This window comes from Prunus persica, chromosome G4 (genome assembly GCF_000346465.2).
Source record: "Prunus persica cultivar Lovell chromosome G4, Prunus_persica_NCBIv2, whole genome shotgun sequence".
NCBI lineage: Eukaryota > Viridiplantae > Streptophyta > Magnoliopsida > Rosales > Rosaceae > Prunus > Prunus persica.
This window is the reverse complement of record NC_034012.1, coordinates 19376226-19401824: the sequence shown is the minus strand read 5'-3', so window position 1 is coordinate 19401824 and position 25599 is coordinate 19376226. Positions and strand designations below refer to the sequence as shown.

Sequence of the window (25599 nt, the reverse complement as noted above, 5' to 3'; positions counted from 1 at the left end):
GGCCCTCAAAAATTAGGGACTATGTGCAATGGAACTGCTTACATTACCTCATGACCTGCACTACAACCCCCACTATTATCACAACTAGTATGACCACAAATTTGTAGATTCATAACCTCCAAAACGATAAATTTAAGTTCATAAAGGGCCTCGGGATTTCTTTGTTTCCATTATATAAACTATACGCATGTGCCAATTGGTTTTATTTTTTATTTTATTTTTAAAATTAAAAAAAATAACATGGGTAGTTATGTTCCATAAAAATAGGACCTATTATTTGATTTTGTTTTTAATTTTAATTTTTTTAATATGAAAAATATAAATTTACAATATTATCCTCATTTAATTAATTATAAATCCCTTTACATTATATGAATTATAAATTTATTTCCATTATATAAACTAGCCTCTCCACACGCGCTTTCGCGCTTGCAAGAGGCTTCTTTTAATTTTATTTTTAAGTTTTTAATTTATTTTAGAATTAAAAAGATAATGGGTGTTGTATTCCATAAAAATAGGATCCATTATCTGATTTTTCTTTTAATTTTAATTTTTTTAAATATGAAAAAGTGTGAATTTATCATATTATTCTTATTTAATTAATAATTTCAATTCTTAATGTTTGCATTAACTAATGACATTTTCTGGTATTTTGAATGTTTCACCATTCTCTGTTTTTTGCTTTATATATATAGATTATAAATTTCTTCTTATGGAAAAGTTATAAATTTCTTTCATTAAAAATTCAAACAAGGAAATTAACGCACACATTTTTGAAAATTTTAAATTTGTGTAAATTCCAAGTATTGACATAAAATTTGAGGTGGCAAACAAATAAGGAAAAAAGTTATTTTTTATGAAGCCGTTTTTAGTTAATTTAAAAAGGGATATGCATTTCTAAAAAAAAGAAAAAAAAAAAGGGATCCTTCAATGGAAGAGATATATATAAAATTATTTTATGCTGATATGCATACCTGTAGAAGAACCCACAGTTCACAAGAGGGTTCACAAGATACTGAAAAGTCTTGACACAATTCTCTGTTTCTCTCTTAATCAATTTGAAAACCAAGGGAAGCAAAATGTTAAGAGTTTCTCATCTGACACCAATAGCGCCTCCAGCTCTCAGTGCTCTTAGACTATCTCTGAGCCCCACTCTCAACCTCCTTTCTCCTTCCAACGTTCACAAAGTCTCTACTTTTGCACATTCTCAGACTTCTCTCTCCCTAATCTTCAGACCCAGTTCCCTACATTCCCCTTCTTTGAGCGTGAAGTGGGTTCTGCAGCGTATGGTTGGCAATCCATGTCCCAAGGGTACAGGTGCCTCGTAATATCCAAACCCATTATTTTTTTACTTCCTGATTTCCAAATATTAGTTGGGTTTAAATTTTTGTTTTTGTTTTCTGTTGTTGGGTTCTTGAGAAAAGTGGAGAAGTAGGAAAAAGGAATGAAATTTCTTGCACTCATGTTTTCCGTTGCTTAGAAAATTTGGGAATTAAAATACTGAACTCTAACACTGAATTAAAAACAAGCGCACCTCACTATAATCCAGCAGGATATGAATGATCAAAATGCTTTTGTCACAAATGAGCTGGCTTGTGAGGCTCAACAAATCCTCTTGTTGAGAGTACTTGTGGTTGGGTTGTAGTTAAAGTACTTAAAATTTGAATCTTCTTAGCACTACCAACGTAATGAAAATAGGGTGGAGTTGATTGAAAGATTGGAGTCTTTATTTTCTAAGACTACAACACGTCTCTCAATTGTTTTGCTCTTGCGTGATTCCTCTTCTTTTGAGTGCACAGTATTGCTCCGTCTTCTTTTCAATGACTGTTTATAAAATATCTGAGGGTTGGTTTTAAAACCAGTGCACGACATTGGCATTTGGTTTCTTTGTTCATTTCTACTGCTAAGTTGCTTTCTGTTGTGTATATTACATTTCCTTGTTCAAGTGTTCTAAATTCTATTCCTTTCAGCTTCGTTTAGTGCTGAAAGTAGCTCTGGAGATGGAAGGGAAATATTGGTGCAGCACTTGCTTGTTAAAGAAGACAACCTTAAGCTTCTTGTAGATCTTCAGCAGAGAGTTTCAGGAGGTTAGTTTCCTTAAGTTTTGATGGTTAAAAAGGTCAAAACTCAAATTTTCTGTTTAGAATTATTTGATAACTTTTCAGAAACTTTGAAACTTTAAGTTTTACTAAATTTTGTGGTTTCCTTAAATCACAATGGTGGACTGCTTGTCCTTATCTTTCTTATTTGTATTTTTTATGCATAACATTTTTGTTTCCTATCGAAACAATCAATCATAATGGTGAAAGCACTAAATTTAAAGTTGGACATTCTCTTATACAATTTGGCTTTTCGATGCTGTGCTTTTCTAATGCCATTCTCTCATTCAGGTGAAGACCTCAGTGATCTTGCTGCAGAATACTCGATATGTCCATCCAAACAAGAGGGGGGAATGCTTGGCTGGGTGAGGAAGGGGCAAATGGTACGCTGATGAGATAGCTATTTGTCCTTCAAGCTTTCTAAAACACTAGGGGCACTGGAAATTACTTTGTTGTCTAATTGTTGTTCTCTGAGCTTTGTTGTAGTGGGAGCGTCATAGAACTAAGTAGCAATTGCCATCTGATGATGTTAATTATTCCATCTTGGAAGTATGCTATGTCTTCTCCCAAATTATCTGTTGCATAACTTACAGGAAACTTTATTTTCTTGGGACTAGTTCTTGTGTAACCTCTTTTTTATGAAAAGAGAGTAGCCCTGTCCACTGGGGGCCCAATTGGCCTGTGGGTTTCATAATGGAGGTAGCACTATCCCATCCCATGATATTTTGAGGGTTGGTTCTCTAATATTCCATCACACATGATCTGGTTTTGTAAGGAAGGTCTAGACTCTGTAGTACCGGAAAACTATAATTACAAAAGCCAAAGAAGCTTAGTAGTAAGGAAACAATAATTTATTTTGTGAATCACTAAGGCACTGGAATGTTTTCTATGTTGCTTAATGGATAATTCGCTGCCTTTACTTTTGTTGTTTAACATAAAGTAATGATTTTCGAATCATACGTGTATGATGATGACGTATTACTTTGTGAAACTGAAATGAATGGCAGTGAAAAGGCTGATAGGAAAAATACACTTAATAAGTATTGATCTGTATGTTTGTTTATGGGCAAATATGATTTGACAGAAGTGTGATGACAAATTGTCCCAGGTACCTGAGTTCGAGGAGGCTGCATTTAATGCATCTTTGAATAAAGTTGTAAGGTGCAAAACAAAATTTGGGTGGCATTTACTGCAAGTACTGTCAGAGAGGTATGGCTTAAAAACTTGTCTTGTACTGAATCTCTTACATGGAAATGCAGTCGAGGTGCAGACTAACACTTGAATATACTGATCTGTTTATGGACGTGCACCATATTCTGTTAGGGAAGAATCAGTACTCCAAGACATTCAACCTGAGGAGCTTCATGTGAAAATGCAAGATCCCAGTTTCCTAGATGAGGCCCAGTTGATTGATGTTCGAGAACCCGAAGAAGTGTATGTTCTAATATTTTATTTCTGCTTGTCTACACATTTTTCTTTTGATGGATGTTCTGATTTCAAATTCTTGGAATGAACTTTTAGTAGTGCGTTTATCTATATATATGATCATATTATATTGAGAAGTTCAAATTTGAAAGTTAGCAATTAACCAGAAAATTTTGGTATATGATGTGTTGTATCATAAAAAGAGCTTTGAACTGGAGGGATATTGGGAATACTTAAAAGAAATCAAGAATGAAATTGGTTATAACAAGAAAACATTGTTATGGGGAAAACTGCAGTTAATTTGCAGTATTTATGAAATTTAACCCAATTTGAGGAAACGTCATATATGGATTAATGTGCAACGCTAGTGGCGAGACAGTGCATAATCTTCTTTACTTCTTTACACTACTACTTTGCTGAAAATTTGGGGTGCTTCGTTTTTCTCTTGACCGGATAGGGCTGTGGTCCAGTCTGTGGGTAATGTGCTTTATTGTTGGAATCATCGTTTTAGAAGACATTCTTACAGTGATGTTTGGAATCTGACCCCTTTGTGTGCTATGCGGTGTTTATGGTGGGAGAATGGGAGATAAATGCTAGGACATTTTACGATGTTGAAGCTTCACCTTCTAAACTCAGTTTCTTTTCTATTTGTTGTCTATACGAGTTGTGGGTGTCTTAATTCTTTTTATATCCTATGTTGATAATTTATTAGATCAAGTTTCATTTAGATTACAGTTCATTCTTTTTTGGTGCATCTTCTATGTTCTTCCTGCAATAGAACTCCCCTTTTCTTACTAATATTTAGCACTTATAAAAAGTATATTTATATAAAAGCTTGGCTCCTTAAAACTGAGGAGGAGCTCCTCTTCACAACAAATAGAGTTTTGACACTTATCAAATTCCTTGAACTTTATTTTCTTTTGAATTTCTTGAACCTTTTTTTGTTGTTGGAATTTTACAAGTGTCATTATCTCATTTGTTGTGAGGAGGAGCTCCTCCTCAATTAAGGAGCCAAGCCATGCTCTTTATTTTTCCCAAGATAAGTATACGTAGTGTTAAAAAATGCAAAGAAAGTTTTTAGTCAGGAATTAATATAGAAAAAGGTTGTCTACACATGGAGAAACTCGTTGTAAAATTTTAAACTAATTCTGCAGGAGCTTTTGGCTTTAGCATGCATTTTTCTCTTTTCTTGAGCTAATAATTAGGATTCTCTGTGCTTTTGAAGACATGTATCACCTTTGTTTCACAGGGCGCAAGCTTCTTTGCTGGGTTTCCAGGTTCTTCCCCTTCGAAAATTTGGAAGCTGGGGACCTGAAATAACAACGAAGTTTAATCCTCAAAAGGATACTTATGTTATGGTAGGTACAAACCTTTTTGTGCTAATCGTCCCCTCTGTTTATTAAATAAGAGAAATATATATTTGAAATGAAATTAATATAACCAAATAGTTTTAAAAAATGAACATGAAAAATTTCATAATTATGTTTCATGCCTATCTTTTCATGAGCGGGCCATCGTTGTGGGGATAATGTGTAATCTTGTTCATAGATGAGTTATCTTCTTATATGATGGCAAGACAGTGATACATTAAGATATATGACACCCAATCTACATCTCCCGGTCCAGTCTCCACTTTTGCATTAATGAAAAGGTTAGCTGTAAGTTGTAACCTCTATAATATCTCATCACCCTTGACCACTTGCTGAACCTTAACCCTCGGGTTTGATGAAATTGGCTATCCATTCCTCATTTGCTTGTTTGTCCTCTTACCCACATCCCAAACAAGAAAGAAGCAAAAAAGAAGAGAAAAAAAAAGAAAGATGATTAAGTTCTCGTCAAATTCATTTTGGAAACTCTCTATATATTTGGCCCCAATCTTTGCATGTCTAAGCAGTAAACTGCCTGAATGTGAAAGGAGTGTTTCTGTTTCCTGTATTTATTAGGTGCTAGACTGTCGACAGAAAAATATTATAAATTGCTACCTTTGAGTAATTAATTAGAAGATAATTATGGTGGGACGCTTATGTAGATAGTAATGGGAACTGTCGTTTTAGATACTGTAAGTAATCATCCGTTCTGTTCTAGTACCAAAATGTTAAATCCTCTGGCAGTCTGCGTTTGTTGTTGGCAAGGATAATGCCGATAGGTTATGAGCCCCTCAATTAAATATTTTCTGCATATTTTAAGTTCTGCCCTTTGTTGTTGTGTTGCCTATTACAAATCTGCCTATGAAACTTCCTACTCTCTTTGATTGTAGATTTATTTTGACAAAGGGGAGGGGAAATCTTCTTATTTTGTATCAATCTGTTTTTAGCATTGCACAATGATTCACTCACTCACACATTTATATTTGTGTGTTTGTCGTCGTTTTTTTCTAAATATTGCATTATCTTTGACATTCAAAACATGTATATACATGATTGTGTTTGTTTGTATGCATGTGCATTGCCTGCGTTTATTTATATAACTATTACAACCTGGAGATAACGTCTTTGCTTAAGATTTGACCAATGCTGAGTTGTATTTTGAAAGAACAGTGTGATGTGAAGTTTTAAGGCAGGGCCAGGGAGACATTAAGTTTAAATGACGTTCACATTTCTAGCTTCTACATTTGTTTTTCACTAATTGGTGTATAATTGTCTTCTGATTAGGAAAGAGAAATCTGTGTTTAAAATTTTTCTTTTTTTTTTTTTTTCCGGTAAATATATTCACATGGTAGGCACACCAAAACTTATAAAATTATACTCAGTAGCCAATAAACTTCTATACTTCAATAAATCTTTTCTTTTTTTTAATTAAAGAGGGAGGGGGACTTCGAAATTAGGGCCTCTTCCATTATTGCGAACAGAGACACCACTAAATTAACTACTAGTTGATTACTATTCAATAATATCAGTCACAAAATTTCTTTAAAAAATATTTGCTATTGTATATGATTAAAATCAGACTTCGTAAACAGTCCATAACTTATTAGAATTTTATGATTTTTTTGCACTTTTCTCCATATGTGTATGCATGCGCGTGTGTGTAAGAAGATGCACATATAGGGGCAGGTTTTTAACCAGTTGGAGGTTTGAGATATATATTTTAGAAAAAGCAGTAAGTTGGAATAGAAGAAATTTCCAGCCAAGGAAAATGGCACCTTCTATATGAAGTTATGAACATAAAATGTCCTCAACTCCATTCTTCCATTATACAGACAAAAAGAAGGTCCTATGAAACAGATTGTTTTTCACATTGAGTTTCTGTGGCTTAATTTCTTTAAAGGAAAAGGGTTGTTTCTTAGTTTTCAAATCCAAGAGTTTAAACGTGAATTCATTCATGTGCTGTTTATTGTCCTTTCACTTGACATTTTATGTTAAATCCTCGCTTTTCGATTACTTTATACTGATGTTTCATATTTCCAAAATGCAGTGTCACCATGGCGTGCGATCATTACAAGTTGCCAAGTGGTTGCAGACCCAGGTAAAGCTCTTTCTCCTATGTTATTTACCCTAACTGGAATATCCTATACTAAGTTAGATGACTTCATTTCTTTGCGGGATCCAGATACTACCTCAGTGCTGATTTTTTGCATTTCTTTTATTTTTCACATTTTTAGTAGCTGCCTCACCGTTCATTTGTTGAAGTATATATTTAAAGGCCTTTAGCCAGTGACCGACACATGTTTGCTCTGCTCCTCATTGAGCAACTTTATTGTTTCTAATTTGAATTTCCTTTGTCCTTGCCATGTATTGGAAAGTCTTTAGGAAAACATTTGAAGCAAAGTTGAAAGAAAAGTTTTTGGTGTTTAACTTGGTCTAACTTTTACTTATAGCAACCATTAAGCAGAATCTCTTGTAAACAGCATCAAAATGCCTAAGAAGTCGAATGTAATTAATTTCACTAACACCCTACTGAAACTTCTGAATCTTATCAAAAGACGCACTATATGTATGAGGCCTTGTACATAGTAACTTGTTCCTGTCAAACATCTACGCTCATATAAATAAAGTTGTTCGCTGCCATGGCCCGAAGGAGCCTTAAGCACTTGTACTGTGCTCAAGCAAAGGCTCTGGGCAACAAGTAGGATGGAGCCTTGACTTGAGCATTATATTAGTGCAGGGTTTAGGGTTTCTGTTTACTTGTTAAAACGTGTAGCCTCCTTGTTCCTATTCCTAGCAGATCATAATTTGTCTTTTCTTAGACAACGAAATAAAACTTTTCTTGTTCCATTTTATATCGTTTCACTTTCCATCCACCCATGCACATTTTATTTCCTTTTATTTTCATAAAAAAGGGTCTTTATTACAAGTGGCGACAAAGCTTTTGTTAAACTTGGTCACTGGCCATGGCGCGACAAAATTTAGAGGGATATTGTCATCAAAATATAGCTCATTTTAGTCCTAAAACTCACGTTTTTGCCCAACAATGCCATATGCTCTCCAATTAGGGTTTCACATTTAGCGTCCATCAGGGTAGGAGAGCATATAGCCTTGTTGAGCAAAGTACGTGAGCTTTACTTTATCATGGGTGGATTTGTTGTATTTTAACAAAAATACCCTTTAAAGTTTGTTAGATGACCGATTTTAACAAAGATTTTGACTGAACGCAATGAGAGGGACCAAACTAATATGTGATCAAAAGATTAGGAACCACATTGATTGATTTGAAAGTTCGAGGACTCAAATGAGCACTTTTGACAGGTTCAAGGACATTTGGTGAAAAAAAACTGTAAAAATAAACGTGCTACCTCATATACATATTGCATTCCACCATTATTGAATAAGAGTCTAGAGTCTTAAAGTTCTTGTTTCCAGCCACATACTGATTTTGGTATTCTGTTTTGTAAAATTTTCTTTATTGACTAAAAAGGATCTTTGATGGTGCAGGGGTTTAAGAGAGTATTCAATGTTTCTGGTGGAATTCATGATTATGCTCAAAGGGTTGATCCAACAATTCCAACTTATTGAGATCTATGAGACAATTTTACAAAACAGAATTATTTTTTTCTTTATACAGCAAGTGGTTTCATATATCTTTTTTCCCCTTTGCCGTCCTAAAAGACAATTCAGATGCTGATTCAAATTGTTTGAGGAAATGAAATTTACTTTTTCATATTATCTTTGTTCGCCTTGGGCAATGGAAACCTTATACTGGTACATATTAATGCATTGATAGCTAATGATTGACAAACATCCAAGAACAAAAATGAGAAGAAAAAGATAAAGTTTAGGTTAATAATATGATAAAAGCTCCTCAACAACCCAAACAATTGTTTGAATGGTACATATGAACCCTCATGCAAACAAAAAGAAAAAGCATGTAATTGGGAAAGGAAACAAAGGTGACTAAGAACATCTGAAACTAAGAACACAACTTAAACTACCGTTCTAACAAAAGAAATAAAAACACTCCCAAGAAGGTGATCATTTTTCGTTCTCCAAGAAAAAGACTACAAGGGTAAGTACTTAACCTTTTATCTCTTTTTCTTTTGTGTACAAAAAGACTAAATCATAAGATACTTGGGTTAAAAATGAAAAAGGCTTAGCTCAACTAGAATAAGCAAAATTAATCTGCCATTATGAATGTTTTTGTGTTATAAGTTGTGGCTAAATTCATTTTCAAGACATAAAATGCATATTTCCTTCAGAATCTAGGACTTTAGCGGGTGATTGATTTTATTATGCATTTTAACTACTTCAAAAACATTCATGGTTGGTGGGCATTGGACCCAAGACTATTCTTAGAATCCTTAACTAATCTATTTTCTCCCTCGTCTTCTTCTCATGCCTCCATCTTCCTAATTACATAACTAATTTTGGTATACAAGACTCAAAGCCCAATGGGTCTTGAGGGATTTATAATTTTAGGGAGATAGAAATTACATTGGAGAATGAGAGATGAGAAGCATGCAAGCTTCTATTTAATTTACAACCTTAAAATAAAATTAGTTATGTAATATCCCACATTGACCAACGGAGAGGGGGTGATGTGCCTTATATGTACATGCCTGCCTCCATCTAGTACGAGGCCTTTTGGGAGCTCACTAGCTTCAGAGTTATAGGATCTTCGAAGTTAAGCGAGTTGGAGCTAGAGCAATCCCAGGATGGGTGACCCACTGGGAAGTTGCTCGTGAGTTCCCAAAAACAAAACTATGAGGGCAGAGAGGGGGCCTCAAAGCGGACAATATCGTGCTACGGCGGAGCCGATCCAGGGTGTGACAAGTTATAACCCATCCATTGAATCGAACCCATTCATCTAATGAATAATGGCCAATCACATAGCTCAATTTGTTTTGGGGTTTTAAGTTCATAATCATCCTTATTTTAATTATTTAATCTAATTAAACAATAAAGGATATACAATATTAAACAATTGAGACTTTAGAACATATGGGCCTATTTCCAATGGAATATATAATTCAAACATAAACTTTTAATGTTTCATTAAAAGACAAAACAGTTTTTGTTTTTAGTGCCTTGGGGCAAAATCGCAATTTTTAAGATTTATGGGTCAAAACCGAAAATACCATATTTTAAATTTGTACTCAATATTTTCGAAATTGCATGAAGACCCAAAATGGGTCTCCAATAGGGTGGGCCGGTTTTTGTGTGTGTGTGTGTGTGTGTGGTCCATGTAGGTTGGTGAGAGTTAGGTGAGGTATGACATCACCAATTGTACCCACAAAGCATATGTTATCTCATTAGCCAATTTCAGAAGATGAAATGGAAATGGGAGACACAAGGTACAATCTTTGAATTTAATATATCTTAATCTAGGAATTTCTAGGATCGTGTAGGAATTCACGGATCGTGAATTGGAGCCACGGATGTTCCGATTTAATAATTTAAAGTTTATGTTTATATTAATCGTCAAATCATGCGATCGTGAGCGATCCGACCGTCCGATCCGGACCAAACTTGCAGGACGTATATCCTAAACCTTGTGGAACCTATAGGAACTTTCGAATCAGAATTTGGAGGTCGTGGGCCCCATGGGCCTGTTTGACCAAATATGGGTAGTTTGACCCTTGGTTGACCGTGAGTCTTCCGAGGTAGTTTTACCTTCCTAGGAGGATTATAATGACCCTAGTGACAGGTCTTGAGCGTTGTTGAGCTATGTTGACTAGGTTGAGACTTCTAGAGTGTTTATTATTATTGTAGGAAACTTTTGGGATATTATTCTAATAATTGAAATTATGAAATTTATGTTTATGTACATGATCGTTGGTCTAAAAATAACGTTATTTTCCTGATTAAATTATGTTACAGTCTACTATAGACTGGTATCACTAAATTGGGATTACCTCTATTATTCGTTTAGAAAATTAAGAGTAGGTCAGTTTGAAGTGCTATACGCACTACCCTAAGTAGCACCCTGTGATTGTTAGGTCCCACGTAGCTTATGTTATCCGGCGTGAGGACAGACCCCATAAGTGGCGTTGAAATTTTCGGCATATGGGGAGATACTATGATTGTTAGGTCACACGTGGCGTAGGTTATCCGGCGTGCTAACAGACCTCATATGTGGCGTTGGAATTTCCGGCATATGGGGAGATTATGTGATTGTTAGGTCTCATGTGGCGTAGGTTATCCGGCATGAGGACAGACCCCATACGTGGCGTTGGAATTTCTGGCATATGGAGAGATGCTATGATTGTTAGGTCATATGTGGCGTAGGTTATCCAGCGTGCTGACAGACCCTATACGTGGCGTTGGAATTTCCGACGTATGGGGAGATTATGTGATTGTTAGGTCACCCGTGGCGTAGGATTTTCTGACGGGATGACAGACCTCATATGTGGCGTTGGAATTTCCGGCATATGGGGAGATTATGTGATTGTTAGGTCTCGTGTGGCGTAGGATTTTCCGGCATTAAGACAGACCCCATACGTGGCGTTGGAATTTCTGGCGTATGGGGAGATGATATGATTGTTAGGTCACACGCGGCATATGATTTTCCGGCATGATGACAGACCCCATACGTAGCGTTGGAATTTCCGGCGTATGGGGACAATATGTGATTAACAAAGAGATGAATAAAGGTATTGTATGTGTTTGGAGTCGGGATTTAGTAGGAAAGAACTACGTGTGGCTTGATCCCTCAGTGAGGGTACGTAAGCAGCCTAAGGTTATTAGGTGCAGCCGTAGACATAGAGGTGATTGTTTTAGGAGTTTAAAACCTCGTATGTTGGAAGTGAGAAAGTTAGATGTTGTATGTTGTATTTAGTATTCATAATTCATATTTGAGTTTATTATTTGCCTTGCTGGAAGCAATATTTGACTCAAGAGCTTTGTGGGTAGTTTGGTTTCGCTTCGGGTTTTGTGAGGCCCGAAGGCCGAGTTTGTGAATTGCATGAAATTATATTGTGCGTGCTGCCTGTTGGGATATTAAATGTGTTTTATGCAGGTTAAAAAATTTGGGGAATGTTAAAATTATAGAGGAGACTCAGCCAAAATTTCGGCAGAAAGTCGCGTGCCCTTATTCCTTTTTGGAAAAAGGATATAGTTTTAGAAGTGGGCCCGACATCGGGGTGATGTCAGGAATTTCCACAGGATTAATCTCGGGTTTCGGGAAATTCGGGGCGGGTCTTGTCAGAAAGTCAAATCAATTATGTAATCAGACCCCCAAGTATCCCAAGACGGAAATTCTTTGTTCCCTGAAAATTTAAAGAAAGGAGGTAGAAAGAAAGAAAAATTGGGAAATTCATTTGTTTCCTAATCAGAGAGATTGTAGAAAGGATATAGAAAAGAGGAAGAAATGGAAAATTCTTTTGTACCCTTAGTTAGAGATTGTAGAAAGGAGATAGGAAAGAGGAAGAATTGAGAAATTCTTTTGTTGCCTTAAATATTGGAGAAGAGAGATAGAAGAGAATGAGAAATGGGAAATTCTTTGTCCCCTGAGATAAGAAGAGTGGCAACCTGCTCTGATACCATGATATCATGAAGAAAGTTGAGGTTCTATCCTAAAACCAATTGGTTATGGGGGGAGTAGCCCAACTCCTTATAAACCCAAGCTAGGTCCCTTAACTTTTCAATGTGGGACAAATACTCTCAACACACCCCCGCACATGTGGCGAATTTTCAAGCTTAACAAGTGGACAACAGATATTAGGTGGCATGGGAGCACGTGTGGCTATTGGGCCCAACACGTGAAACCTAGCTCTGATACCATGTTAACAGAGCTTAAGAAAATAGAATAAAGGAGAATTTGATAACAGATGGTATTGTATTATTATTAGCTTTTTAAGATTATTCATTTATGCACATCGCTCCAGTATATAAGAGAGAGCTTATATCTCTTTCTATGGTCTAGATTACGACACTTGTCAACATCTACACATTACCCTTTATACTCTAACAACCATGTCCACCCTCAGTTCCTCCTTGATACCGATGGTCATCCTACCATGCAAGAGAACCCATCCTTTACCCATGGATCAAGAAGGATTGCACGTGTCGCATTTGGATTCATAATTCTTTATCTAAGATCGTTCAACCATACATTGTAGGCTCATGAACAGCTAGAGCGTTGGCTCAACTAGGAAAAACGTTTCGCCAATTTGACAAAAATCTTTACAATAATCTAAGAAACCCAAAATCAAGAATGGGATCAATTAAGGGCGAGTAGCTGACCCAATTCTAATTCCTTGATTACCCTATCTAAGTTCTACGATTTATGACTTTCTCCATTCCTAATAAATAAAAAGACCTATATAGAGATTCCTAAACATACTTCTAAAAATAATGAAATGAAATAAAAAGAAAAAGAAAAAAGGAAGTTACTTTTTCCAGCATCTTCAAGCAAATATGGCGGCGCATACATCCTCTCCAATACTCGTCAAGAACAGGAAAGATATAATTCACATCCACTTCACCATCTATGTTTTTTTCCCATTCCTTTTTTCCAATATTATCCAAAACAAGATCAACCACATAATTTGGAATGCTATGCATTTTCATGTACATTTGTATCTCCTTTTTTTTCTCAAGTACCTTCGGTCTTAACTCCTCCATAGCCAACGATCTTATGAGTGCTTGTTGCATATATATCTGTTTCATATTAAATATGCATAAACATAACATTCATGTAGTGTGTGTGAGTTTAAACTGTTATCGTCCCTCTCAATAGTAAAAATTTTCTATAAAAAAGAAAAAGAAAAAAAGCATAAACATAGCGTCACAGATAAACGAATAAAACAATATATTATAAAAAATAAAATAAAAGATAAAATAGTCTTTCCCTGAAGCGTAAAAGGATAAAAGAATATGTAATCGAACACATACTGACAAAATTTGAAAAATACGGTCAAGCTCGAGGCCCTAATGTGAAATATACTAGAGCTTAATTATTTTGCGTACAAACTCTTCAAAACTAGGGATGGCAATTTTCTCCGCGAGTAAGGGTCTTCGTGGGGGTTTGACCCTAATGGGTTGGGTATGAAGGACAAAAAGCGGGTATAGGGATGGGTACAAGGAATTTTTTGGGTATGGTGTTCGAGGAGGGGCGGGGATGGTATTTTAATCCCCAACCCGAATCCTCCCCGTTTAAAATATATATATATTAATTTTTTGATGAGGTATATATATATATATATTAGAGTATATATAAAAATGCTATTAAAAGTAATTGTACCAATTAAGTTTTATATTATTATATTATGTACTTATATAATTTATACAAATCTTAAGCCACACTACTTTTATTTTATTTTTTATTTTTTATCAAATAGAAAATTTTCATTCATCACTAGCACCAAACAAACGATAAAAGATTACAGATGAGCGAAGGGCGTTAATGTGGCCTCATTAAGCTACACTACTTATTTATTTAGTTAACTTCCAGTACATATATAAACATTGTTATATTGTCTTATAAGTATATATTATATCTTACCTTAGTACTATGTTTCTTCAACAAAGTAGTTATATATTGGTTTTTTCTTCCATATGGGGCGGGTAGGGGAAAAGATTAAGATGGTTTTTTTCTTCCATTATCTGATTTTTCTTTTAATTTAATTTTTTTTGAAAAAGTGTGAATTTATCATATTATCCTTATTTAATTAATAATTTCAATTCTTAATATATATATATAAAGCAAAAGGCAGAGAATGGTGAAACATTCAAAATACCAAAAAATGCCCTTGGTTAATGCAAACATTAAGAATTGAAATTATTAATTAAATGAGGATAATATGGTAAATTCACAATTTTTCGTATTAAAAAAGTTAAAATTAAAAGAAAATTCAGATAATTGATCCTATTTTTATGGAACACAACTATCCATTATCTTTTTTAATTCTAAAATAAATTTAAATTTTTTTTAAAAAAAGCCTCTCGCAGGCGCGGAAGCGCGTGCATAAAGGCTAGTGTTTACATTAACTAAGAGCATTTTCTGGTATTTTGAATGTTTCATCATTCTCTGCCTTTTGCTTTATATATATAGATAATGAAATATAAGATTAAGATGGTTAACATTTGACAAGTCAGTGACCAAATTGATGAAAATCTTTTCGCACAAATAACTGAATAACAATTTAAAAAATTTACTAATATCAAGAGATTCATCATGATTTCTAATGAAATATTTCAGTCTTTTCACCAAAAATAGAAGATATTCATCATGATTCTTTTTTATTTATTTATCAAGATTTATCATGATTCAACACCAGCGTACCTGTAGGTTTCCAAGGAGAAATAAAAATAATAGCAGGCCAATCAAAGAAACGATAATTGCGAAGCAGTTTTCCCACACATAGCTACTTGTTTGCAAATTCGTACCAAAGTTACTGCAACAACCAATTAATTATTTAATATATAGAATATGTTTTAATATGAAATATTTAGGATATATAGAGAGTTTTAATTAATAGATTCCTCAAACAAGGGCCGGCACTCTTGTGAGACCCATTTCATATTGTATCTGCATGATTCAAACCCTTTATTTTTTTTTGGTATTTCTTCAAAGATCATTGTCTTTCAGATAAAGTGTCTCTTGAATAGGAGAATAAAGGTGCCAATAGAGAAAACTACACAACTATTTTCTCAACACTCTCTTTTCTTACTATAGAAATTTTAGGGAATTCGAAAATAAATAATGTTCAATAAATTCCGGATTTTTGAAATGCTAGGAATTAGGGATTATTTGAGAAAAAAAATGCTAGTAACCAAAATGACATATAGTTTTGTAAATAAAAGATAATACCTAAACCACTTTTATCCTACAGGGCATCCATTTTAAAAGTTGTGTTTTAGTTAGAAGTGGAAAAGTATATGAAATTCGTCTAGACTATCAATAGCTTAACATACATATATGCATACCTTAGATTTCTGACGCCCCACCATACGCAGTAAAAGAACTTGGTTGGAAAATGCATTGATCTTGTGGTTCCATATTGAATGGCATCAAGAAATATTCCAAAATTAAATACGGTAGCATTTGGTGGATTTGACGGGCATAACTCATTTAGGAAGGTGATATTTCGTGAAGTACTGCCACTGCAATAATCAGTAGGTCCACAACTTACAGCATTTTTACAGGATTGGTTCCAGCATGATATCTCTCGTTGAATAGAAAAGAAATACCAAAAACCTCCAAGTACCTAACCACAAACTGTTTATTCACGATTAGATCATCTTCAAAAAGGTTAGTCAAGTTTTGGTTAATGATTGGGGATAGGCCAATAATCACTTTTATGGAGAATCACTTCTTCCATGTGCTTTTCCTCAAAATCACTGAAGTAATTATATATATGGAAAAGCACGTGGAAGGTGTTTCTCCCTATAAGTGATTATGGTCCCAAAAGAGCACTTGATCAAGTAGTAGTTACAAAGCTAAAGATAAGACATAAAATTGTGATTTATGAGTTATGGTGATGAAGAACTTACATGACTAGAAAGAATGTAGAAGAAAAAATATAATGCAGCTTGAACCCCTGTTTTGGTTTTGTTCTTGAGATATTTACTGAATGTGTAGATTAAGAAAACCCTGGCCAGATAATGCATAACAAGGAACACGTTCACGGTGGTCACTGTTTGGCCGAAATGTCCAGAGCCTCCTGACTTGAAGAAGAAAACTACTATTGCCAACTGGGGAAAAAAACAGCTGGTTAGAGACCTTAACTATGTAATAGCTATTGTGGGCAAATAAATCTAACTAAATGCCACACAGGTGTATATAAATACACACAAGTACTTCGATCTAATTCGATGGATTTTTCAAGAATATGATAAAAATTTCAAGTACAACTATGCAGACGAAGGTAAAACAACATCTTATAAGTGGTCTGGTCTGGTTCCGTTTAAACCTCAGTTTGGACTGATTTAGACTGATTTGATTTAGATTGATTTGATTTAGATCTCAAACGAATCAAACCAATCCATTTGGTGACCAGCTACATATATAAGATGAGATACATATCATATAAGTTTAAAATATTCCATCACTAACGAACCGGTCAAGGAACTTAAACCAGGAAAAGCACTCCATAAGACGGCGTGATGTGTAATGGAAATGAATGAGACTTTAAAATATCCTCACTTGAATTCTTTGATACCTTTTCTAGAGTATTTTTGTATAGGACAATATTTACTCTCAAATGTAAATGTATTGGAGAGAGGCTTAAAACCCTATCTGTAATTCTTTGATTCATCATTATTTTTCTTCTTCTTCATTTTCAACACCATAACCTTCCATGCATTATGCATATTCTTCTTCTTCCCTCCTTGGATATTACCTTGATGAGAGTAATTTGTGTTTCTTATTATTATTCTTTTTTTAATTTATATAAAATCCTGGCCAAAATTACACCTCCGCTAAAATATTCATGAGTCAGCCAATAGATGTGGCATGGACAGCTTGCAATGAACATGTATATTATGCTTTAGGAATATTCTTTTATCTTCTTCAATACCTCTCTAGAACCTTTGTGTAAAAATCCTAGTATATATTTATACTCGCTGATGTAATTATCTCTTGGCTATCTCTTCTTTCCTCTCAGAAGTCTGGAACTTTCCCTTTCATCTTATGTGTATTATACATGTATTATAAATTTTTTTTTTAATTTGGTTTATATGTTATTTATTTTTTTTCATAGCCATAAATGTTCAAAAGTTAATTGTTTTTTCATTATTTATCTTAGAGGGCAAAATAGTCATAAATTATTAAATGAAAATTGGGTCTCCATTGAATAAGTGTAATACAAGGGTTTTTTTTAAAACATTTTTAGCATGAAATAGGTATATCTCCTAAGTTAAAAGCTTATTTAGGAACTCAAACGTTTGCATTATTTAAGCAACAAAAGTTGAGATTTCAATCTCTTACCTGTGGGATGGGAAGGATAAGGAAAACGCCAATTAATATACTCCTAAAGCATTCGAGAAGTATTTCAAAACAGTCGTCTTCCTCTTCAAATATTCTAAACACATAATTTATAGTATGCAGTGCGAAAGCGGCATCAGGAAGTGCTCGCAAGCAAAGAGCTGCAGTCTTCAACCTTTTGTCCATTCCAAGGCACTTGTTCTTCTCATCGATGACGGGAATGTAAAAGAACAAAGGATCTATTGACACTGCAATACATGAAGAGAAGATGCACCAAAGAATTCCATTCTGTTTCCTTCCATAGTAGTAAGAAACAATGTCAGAAGGGAAAAAAAAAATTGAATCATATGTACAGACGACTTTTAGTAGCATCCATATTCTGAAATTTATTTATTTATTTTTAGAACAGAGTAGATCTATTAATATGAGAAGGAATTACAAGATCGCACAGTAAGAACACTGCCCCATAGGAGGGTTCTTGCAAACAAGAAAATAAAAAATATACACAATAAAATTCAACCAGTGCAAGAACAGTGAGCAAACTCCACATGTATTTAGTTCACACAGAGTTGAAGATGACAAGATCCATAAAACTTAGGAACCAGTGTTGAACAGAGATCATGTGGATAACCACCTTTGAAACTTATTCTTTGGGATTGGAAACACCAGAGTGATAGAGCATTACCACTCAAATTTCACTTTGACATTTTAGAGAAAGTCACAGTATCTCCAGTGCCCCTCATGATCCAACTGTTGGAGAAAGATGGATATGAGAGGATATGGAAGAGAGTTTTAAACAGAAAACTAAAGCTTTATTGATTTCCAAAAAAAAAAGATTACAACACTAGGCCATCTTATTGGCTATTTATAATAACGTTTAGACCTTTTCATAACAGACATAACTCTTGGATTAGTTCCAAGAGTTGCAGACACAACTCTAGACTTCTAATGAGATACAACTCTTCCTAAACATAGCTCTTCTCAAGAGACACAACTCTACTTAACAACTGATACATCTTACAAGGAGAAAATGCATTACGTTTAACACTCCCTCTTAATGCATTTGTTCTGCGACATTTAGCTTTTCTATGAAATAGTAGAACTTCTCTCTTGGAAATTCTTTTGTAAAAACATTTGTAATCTGCTCATCAGTACCACAGAATTTCAATTCAATCTCTCCGTCTTCAACCAATTTTCTGATAAAATGATGACGAAGTTCTATGTGCTTTGACCTGCTATGAAAGACTGGGTTTGTCATGGCAATTGTGGACATGTTATTACAGTACAATTTTGTTGGAGTATTTTGTTCTTGATGAAGATCTGCTAATATTCTTCTAATCCAAACTGCTTCACATGCTGTACTTGTGGCTGAAATATATTCTGCTTCGGCTGTTGATAATGCCATTGTACTTTGCTGCTTCGATGACCATGATATAACTTTACTTCCCAAGAAAAACACATGCCCAGATGTGCTTCTTCTATCATCAATTGTACCAGCCCAATCACTATCTGTGAACCCAACTAAAATGCTTTCTTTCTCGTGTATATTTGATGCCATATCCTTTGGTTCCTTGCACATATCTTAGTATTCTTTTAACAGCAGCAAAATGATGATTACTTGGATCATTTATGAATCGAGATACCACACTAACTGCATGAACTATGTCTGGCCTTGTATTAGATAAATAAATAAGTGAGCCAACAATACTTCTATACATAGAAGCATCAGCTCTTGGTGCTTCATCATTACTTGAAAGCTTTAAATTATTTGCCATTGGAGTATCCATTGGCTTGCAATTCAACATATTGAACTTTTTCAAGAGATTTTCTGCATACTTTTCTTGATACATAAAAATCCCCTTTTCCGATTGTTGGACTTGAATTCCTAGAAAATACTTCATAGATTCCAAATCAGTCATCTTATATTCTTTCATCATGTCTTTCTTGAATGCGTCTACCATCCTTGGTTTGGTACCCGTATAAATCAAGTCATCAACATAAAGAGACACAATAAGAAAATCATGTGTATCTTCTTTCTTGAGATAAAGTGTTGGCTCACTTGGACTTCTTACAAATCTTCTTTGACGAAAATATTGATCAATTTTGCTATTCCAAGCTCTTGGCCCTTGCTTTAAGCCGTATAGTGCTTTCCGAAGTCGACAAACTTTGTCTTCATTTCCCTTTTCAATATATCCTTGCGGCTGCTCCACGTAAACTTCTTCTTCAAGTTCTCCATTCAAAAAAGCAGACTTGACATCCAATTGAAAAACTTGAGTTTTCAATTGTGCTGCCAAAGCCAACACAGTTCGTATAGTTTCCATTTGTACAACCGGAGCAAATGTTTCATTGAAATCTACTCCAGGTTGTTGAGAGTATCCTTTGGCAACTAGCCAAGCCTTATGCTTTTGGATTGAGCCATCTTCATTGTATTTTGTCTTGTAGATCCATTTAAGTCCAGTGATGTCCTTTGATTTAGGCCAATCAACAAGTTCCCAAGTAGAATTTTTCTTGATAACTACTCTAATTTCTTCTTCCATTGCATCTTGCCAAATTTTTTCTTTCACTACTTCCTCAAATTTTTGAGGCTCCAAAGCACTCAAAGCAAGATCACACGACTCATATATGTCTACCAATGAACGAGTTCTTGCGTTTAGTCTAGGAGTTGAATCTGGTGATAACCACCTTTGAAACTTATTCTTTGGGATTGGAAACACCAGAGTGATAGAGCATTACCACTCAAATTTCATTTTGACATTTTAGAGAAAGTCACAGTATCTCCAGTGCGCCTCATGATCCAACTATTGGAGAAAGATGGATATGAGAGGATATGGAAGAGAGTTTTAAACAAAAAACTGAAGCCTTATTGATTTCCCAAAAAAAATGATTACAACACTAGGCCATCTTATTGGCTATTTATAATAACAAACATTTTCATAACAGACATAACTCTTGGATTAGTTCCAAGAGTTGCAGACACAACTCTAGACTTCTAATGAGATACAACTCTTCCTAAACATAGCTCTTCTCAAGAGACACAACTCTACTTAACAACTGATACATCTTACAAGGAGAAAATGCATTACGTTTAACACCCACAACACCAAGGGGTAGTAGAACCCACTAGATTCATCAACTCCTCCTCCACATAAAAGAGATCTTAGAAGAGCAACCACCAATCCCTTAAATTTCAAAAATACAAACAATAGGAGGGCAAAGGTGGAGATCTACTAAGATCAAGCCAAAATCAGGCCAAAAGGCTGAGAAGTAACCCCTAAACACCTAGGGGGAGAGAACTTTGCCAAAGAGGTAAGGGAGCAAAAGCCCAGCCTAAAACTAAGGGAAACTCTCCACAACATGACGGTGGAAGAGAGGCCCGATTTATTAACTGAAAGGAGATGATTCCAGGGCATTCCCCTGGAATCAAAAAAGTTATTTGCATTGGATTAGAGGGGCTATTGTTGGAAGGAGAGGAAGAAGAGGTTTATGGAAGAAGGGGAAAATGACTCTCGATTGTGTTTTAGCAAACAAGACTCTAACATATATATGCTGTATTATTTAAACTCAGCAACAAAAAGGTTTTGCATAAAATCAAGGCTTAATTGCAGTAATGCATGCTAAATCAAGGTTTTACATGAAAACTCAAACCCAAAACTCCTCATCTTTCCCTAGGATTTTCATGGTTGTCTCCTAGTTTGTTGCAACTGCTTCTCCCCTACAACCCATCGTCAAGTATGAGATTTTGATATGGAGGTGTGGGCTCTATAGTTTAATGGTCAATTTTGATAAATACATGGATCGTTTGAGCTTGATGCATGGTGGTGGCTTGCTCCTTCAAACCCACTCTCTACAAATCCCCTTTGTCAGTTCCCATGGACCTTCTTCTGGCGGCGGCAGCAGATCGGGTGGCAACGATTACTTGTTATTTCTAGGGTTTGATTCTATGGATTTTGTGTTTTGTGGTTTTTGGTTTTTGTTTTGGGCCTAAATTATTTGTATTTTGGATTGGGCTTTTATTTTGTTTGGTTGAGCCCTTGTTTTTATTATTCTGATTTTTGTATTGAGCTTGTATGTAACTTTTTATGGCAATGACATGTTCATTCCTTTGACCCCAAAAAAAATTGCACTAATGCCTATGAAATTATGGTCAAATTTCACATTGTCCCTGGAACTTAAAGTGACTCATTTTACTCCCTTGGTCAATGTTTTGCATCTCACTTAGGAGAAAAACTTCCCTGGCATCCCCATGCCAGGGTCAGCAAGACACCTCAATATCCCACACTAATCATATGATGCCAGCTGTCTATTTTGTTGACTGCCCTTTTTCTCTCATCTCTCTCCTTCTTTATCTCCTTCCTTTTGGGTTTTTTTTTGGGGAATATTATGTGATTAAGTCAGGAATATTATTATCCGTATTGGTATTATTATTTATTCAGAGATTAATGTGAAGTTGCATTACATATGCATTATGAATGCAGTTTGTTTTGTTGTTGTGTTTGGAGCAAGTCGTGTTTTAAGGTGAGAGGGGATGTTCCCGTAATTATACAAAACTTAAATGTGTTCAGGTGGAGAGGGGATGAGACTCCAAAAAAAAAAGTAAAAGATGAGAAATTTATAAATAAAAAATGGCAAGATAAGGGACAGATGAGTGTTGGTTCATATTTTAGAGTATTTAGAGTCAACGTGGTAAAATGCATGGTATAGGATGTGCATGCTTGGTGCCCTAAGGTATGAATTACAGGATTAGAAGGGAGTGAGTTTATGGAATTATCGTATATGCATAATTTATTTATCTTGTCTTATTTGATGCATGACACTATGATTAACTGTGATAACTAACCTGAAGGGGTTTGACAATACCCTACTGAGCATTAGAATGCTCATAACCTAATAGAATGTGCATGATTCAAGATGAAGATTGCGGAGGCAAGTTTTCCACCTATTAGGTACCTTTTGTGTGCGGTTGATGTTGTAATCTGATGCAACTCTGATTCTATATTGATAAGTAAATTTGTATTATTTCTTGTTTTATATCTCATCATATCATGGTTATAAGATTTTATTCTTATAACTATAGTTCACACCCTTATTTAGGAATATCCTTTATTCTCGGGTCCGGGCTTGACGTACACACACACACACACATAGAGAGAGAGAGAGGCAACGGTGGGTTTTGAGGAAAACATACTGTGAAATCTCACTTTTTGTATTTTTAAAAATGGGACTTACGATACATGAATTAAGGCCATTAAACTCAAAAATTGGATTAAAATCCAATACCAAACAGAGCCTAAGCTACTAGCTCAAAATAAATCTAATTATTGTCTAGCTACACTTTAAAGGTGGTCATCTGAAAGCGCATAGACTCTTTGGTTTTTTTTGTGTAGTTTTCACCTCTTTTTTTGTAAGAGTTTTTCACTTCTCCTTTGTAAGAGCTTTCTACATCTCATTTGTGAGAGCTTTATTTGTATTGTTATGGCATGATTTTTTTTTTTCTTCAAATTTTATCTTTTTTTGGTTGTTCTGAGTTTGCACTCTTAGTTGGGATGCCTATGCTAGAGTTTCTTCGATCGTTCGCGACCGTTAGTGGAGGAGCCCTAGATTTTCTTAATTTTTATGTTAGATCGCTCCGTTATTGTAAGAGCCTTTTGTGACTAGTTTGTATTGTTCATTTGTAGCTAGTGACTTTTTTGGCTGAATTATGAATGCAACTGCAAAATTTCTCAACAAAAAACAAATGTGCCAAAAGGTATATACATATACTAACCTCACGTATCCAGCCACATATGCGACAACATTCGTAATATACCAAATCGTAGTCCTGAAATATAAACAACTACAGGTCAGTTTGTCCCTTTGACTTCTTATATTTACTGGCTTAAATATAGGCATAAATTAGTAAGGTTTTCACATGTAAGCCTTTAAATAGGGCCCAAAATATAGAAAAATTCAATACCAAAATTTTTGAGAAAAATCCAATAATACCAAAAAATTTGGGGAAAATCCATATAACTTTTCAAATAGACTAAATATACCATACAACCCTTGAAAATTTTGAAATTAAAACAATACCATCAATGTTCTTTTTTCTAAAATTTATAATGCAGCTTACCCTTGTTTTGGTTTTTTTTCTTCAATTTATAGGTTTTAGGATTTATATATAAATTCAATATAAGAAATGAGTTTTATTATAATTTTCTTTAAATGAATTAACATATATAAGATAATAATAATGAATAATGAGAACCAATAACCTAAATCATAAATAAAATAAAAGACTAGCTAGCCAAGTACTAGCTCGAAATAAATCTAACTAGTATCTAGCTACACTATAAGGATGGTCATCTGAACACCACATATGCAGGTTAGTTTGTCCTTTTGATTTCTTGTATTTACTTACTTCAATATAGGCATAAATAATTAAGAGTTTAACATATATAAGAAAACAATAATGAATAATAAGAACCAATAAACTTTTCGACCCAAAGTTATATGCATATACTAACCTCACGATATGGGTCACACGTGCGAGAACATCATTACTATTCTCAGGGGCGATAGTCCTGAAATATAAACAATTGCATTAGTAAGTGGTTTTCCTACTTATTTCTGATTACCCCTTTTGGGTTTTCATATAAACCAACCTGAATTAGTCAGGAAATAAAAGACAAATACTAGTGAAACCACACAGGCATAATTTGAAAATTAAAGAGGAAACCTTGACCGGGTTTGTCCTGCTCGGCAGATTTCCCACACAGTACTAGTGAAACCATTCCAGTGTTTGGTAAATACCAGTAGCGAAAACAAACCCACATACATAGGCTTAGAAACCCATGAATATGTCTAGATATACCTTGGTCATCTTCAGAGAACACATCTAATATGTCTAGATTATCTTGGTTGTAAGCTTAAAATGCTACTTTTAATTATGTAATGCAACAAATTTTGATTCTTATTACTGCATAAACTAAACAAGAAAATGGAAAAGAAAAAAAATGGTATTCCGTCATTTTCATTTTCAAAAATTTTCAAACACTAAAATAAAAGTTTGAGATATTTATTCAACAATTTATTTTAGCATGATATATTATACAAAAAACTCATATACGGCATATTTAAAGAGAAAAACTCAAAACTGTCACTTGTCAATTTCTAATTAATTATTAATGTGTATCATATATTATTTTAAAATGATCTTATTTGTGAAAAGTCTTAAAACTTTTTCAATTTCATTTTGAAAGAACCCATTCTGCGAACCAAACGCACGTAGTGCTACAGCCTACGTGGCTTCCCCCATATTCGTGAATAAAGCTGTAATATATATGCATTAGAAAAACAAATGACGACTTACCTGGAACTTGAAGGGATGGTTACCTCTCCCTCTTCCCTAGGTAACCCTTCCATGGAAACAGAGGATGTGTGTGAATCGAAGACGACCCAACGAAAAAAATCTGGAGAGAAAAACTGATTTCTTTTTTCTGTATGTACATTGAATGAAGGCACAACTGCCTTTTATACAGGACAATAACAAAACTTGATGAGCTGGACACTTGACTCTAGTCAGCTAATACCTATGTCGAGAGAACAGGTCGTTGATGCTATATTATCATGGATATGTGAGGTTTGGGTGGATTAGCTGTAGAGTTTAGTTTTAGTTGTTAAAGATAAAAAGTAAATGAAGCAACTATTGTAATTGAGCTGTTAATTCCTTTTGGATATTGTAAGCAAGGTGTTAAACTTCGATCACTTCTGAAATATCGGGTCTCAAAATACATAA

The 25599-nt window shown here is 34.6% G+C and overlaps 2 protein-coding genes across 4 annotated transcripts; one reads left to right on the top strand and one right to left on the bottom strand.

Annotated features, from left to right (window-relative positions):
- On the top strand, positions 958-8628 carry LOC18779945 (rhodanese-like/PpiC domain-containing protein 12, chloroplastic). 2 transcript variants are annotated; one of them, XM_007211645.2, is made up of 8 exons: positions 958-1311; positions 1971-2087; positions 2391-2482; positions 3208-3308; positions 3423-3533; positions 4774-4882; positions 6939-6989; positions 8396-8628. In XM_007211645.2, the coding sequence occupies exons 1-8, from the start codon at positions 1080-1082 to the stop codon at positions 8474-8476; spliced, it is 894 nt and encodes a 297-aa protein (XP_007211707.1). In that variant the 5' UTR covers positions 958-1079; the 3' UTR covers positions 8477-8628. The 2 variants fall into 2 exon arrangements, with proteins under 2 accessions (XP_007211707.1, XP_020418728.1); XM_020563139.1 differs by having other exon boundaries at positions 958-1317.
- LOC109948442 (cyclic nucleotide-gated ion channel 1-like) lies at positions 12859-25390 on the bottom strand. 2 transcript variants are annotated; one of them, XM_020561409.1, is made up of 8 exons: positions 25174-25390; positions 24329-24385; positions 23590-23643; positions 17829-18120; positions 16394-16594; positions 15827-16107; positions 15183-15294; positions 12859-13558 (listed from the first exon to the last, which is right to left on the bottom strand). In XM_020561409.1, the coding sequence occupies exons 1-8, from the start codon at positions 25224-25226 to the stop codon at positions 13244-13246; spliced, it is 1365 nt and encodes a 454-aa protein (XP_020416998.1). In that variant the 5' UTR covers positions 25227-25390; the 3' UTR covers positions 12859-13243. The 2 variants fall into 2 exon arrangements, with proteins under 2 accessions (XP_020416998.1, XP_020416999.1); XM_020561410.1 differs by lacking the exons at positions 12859-13558; positions 15183-15294 and having other exon boundaries at positions 16014-16118.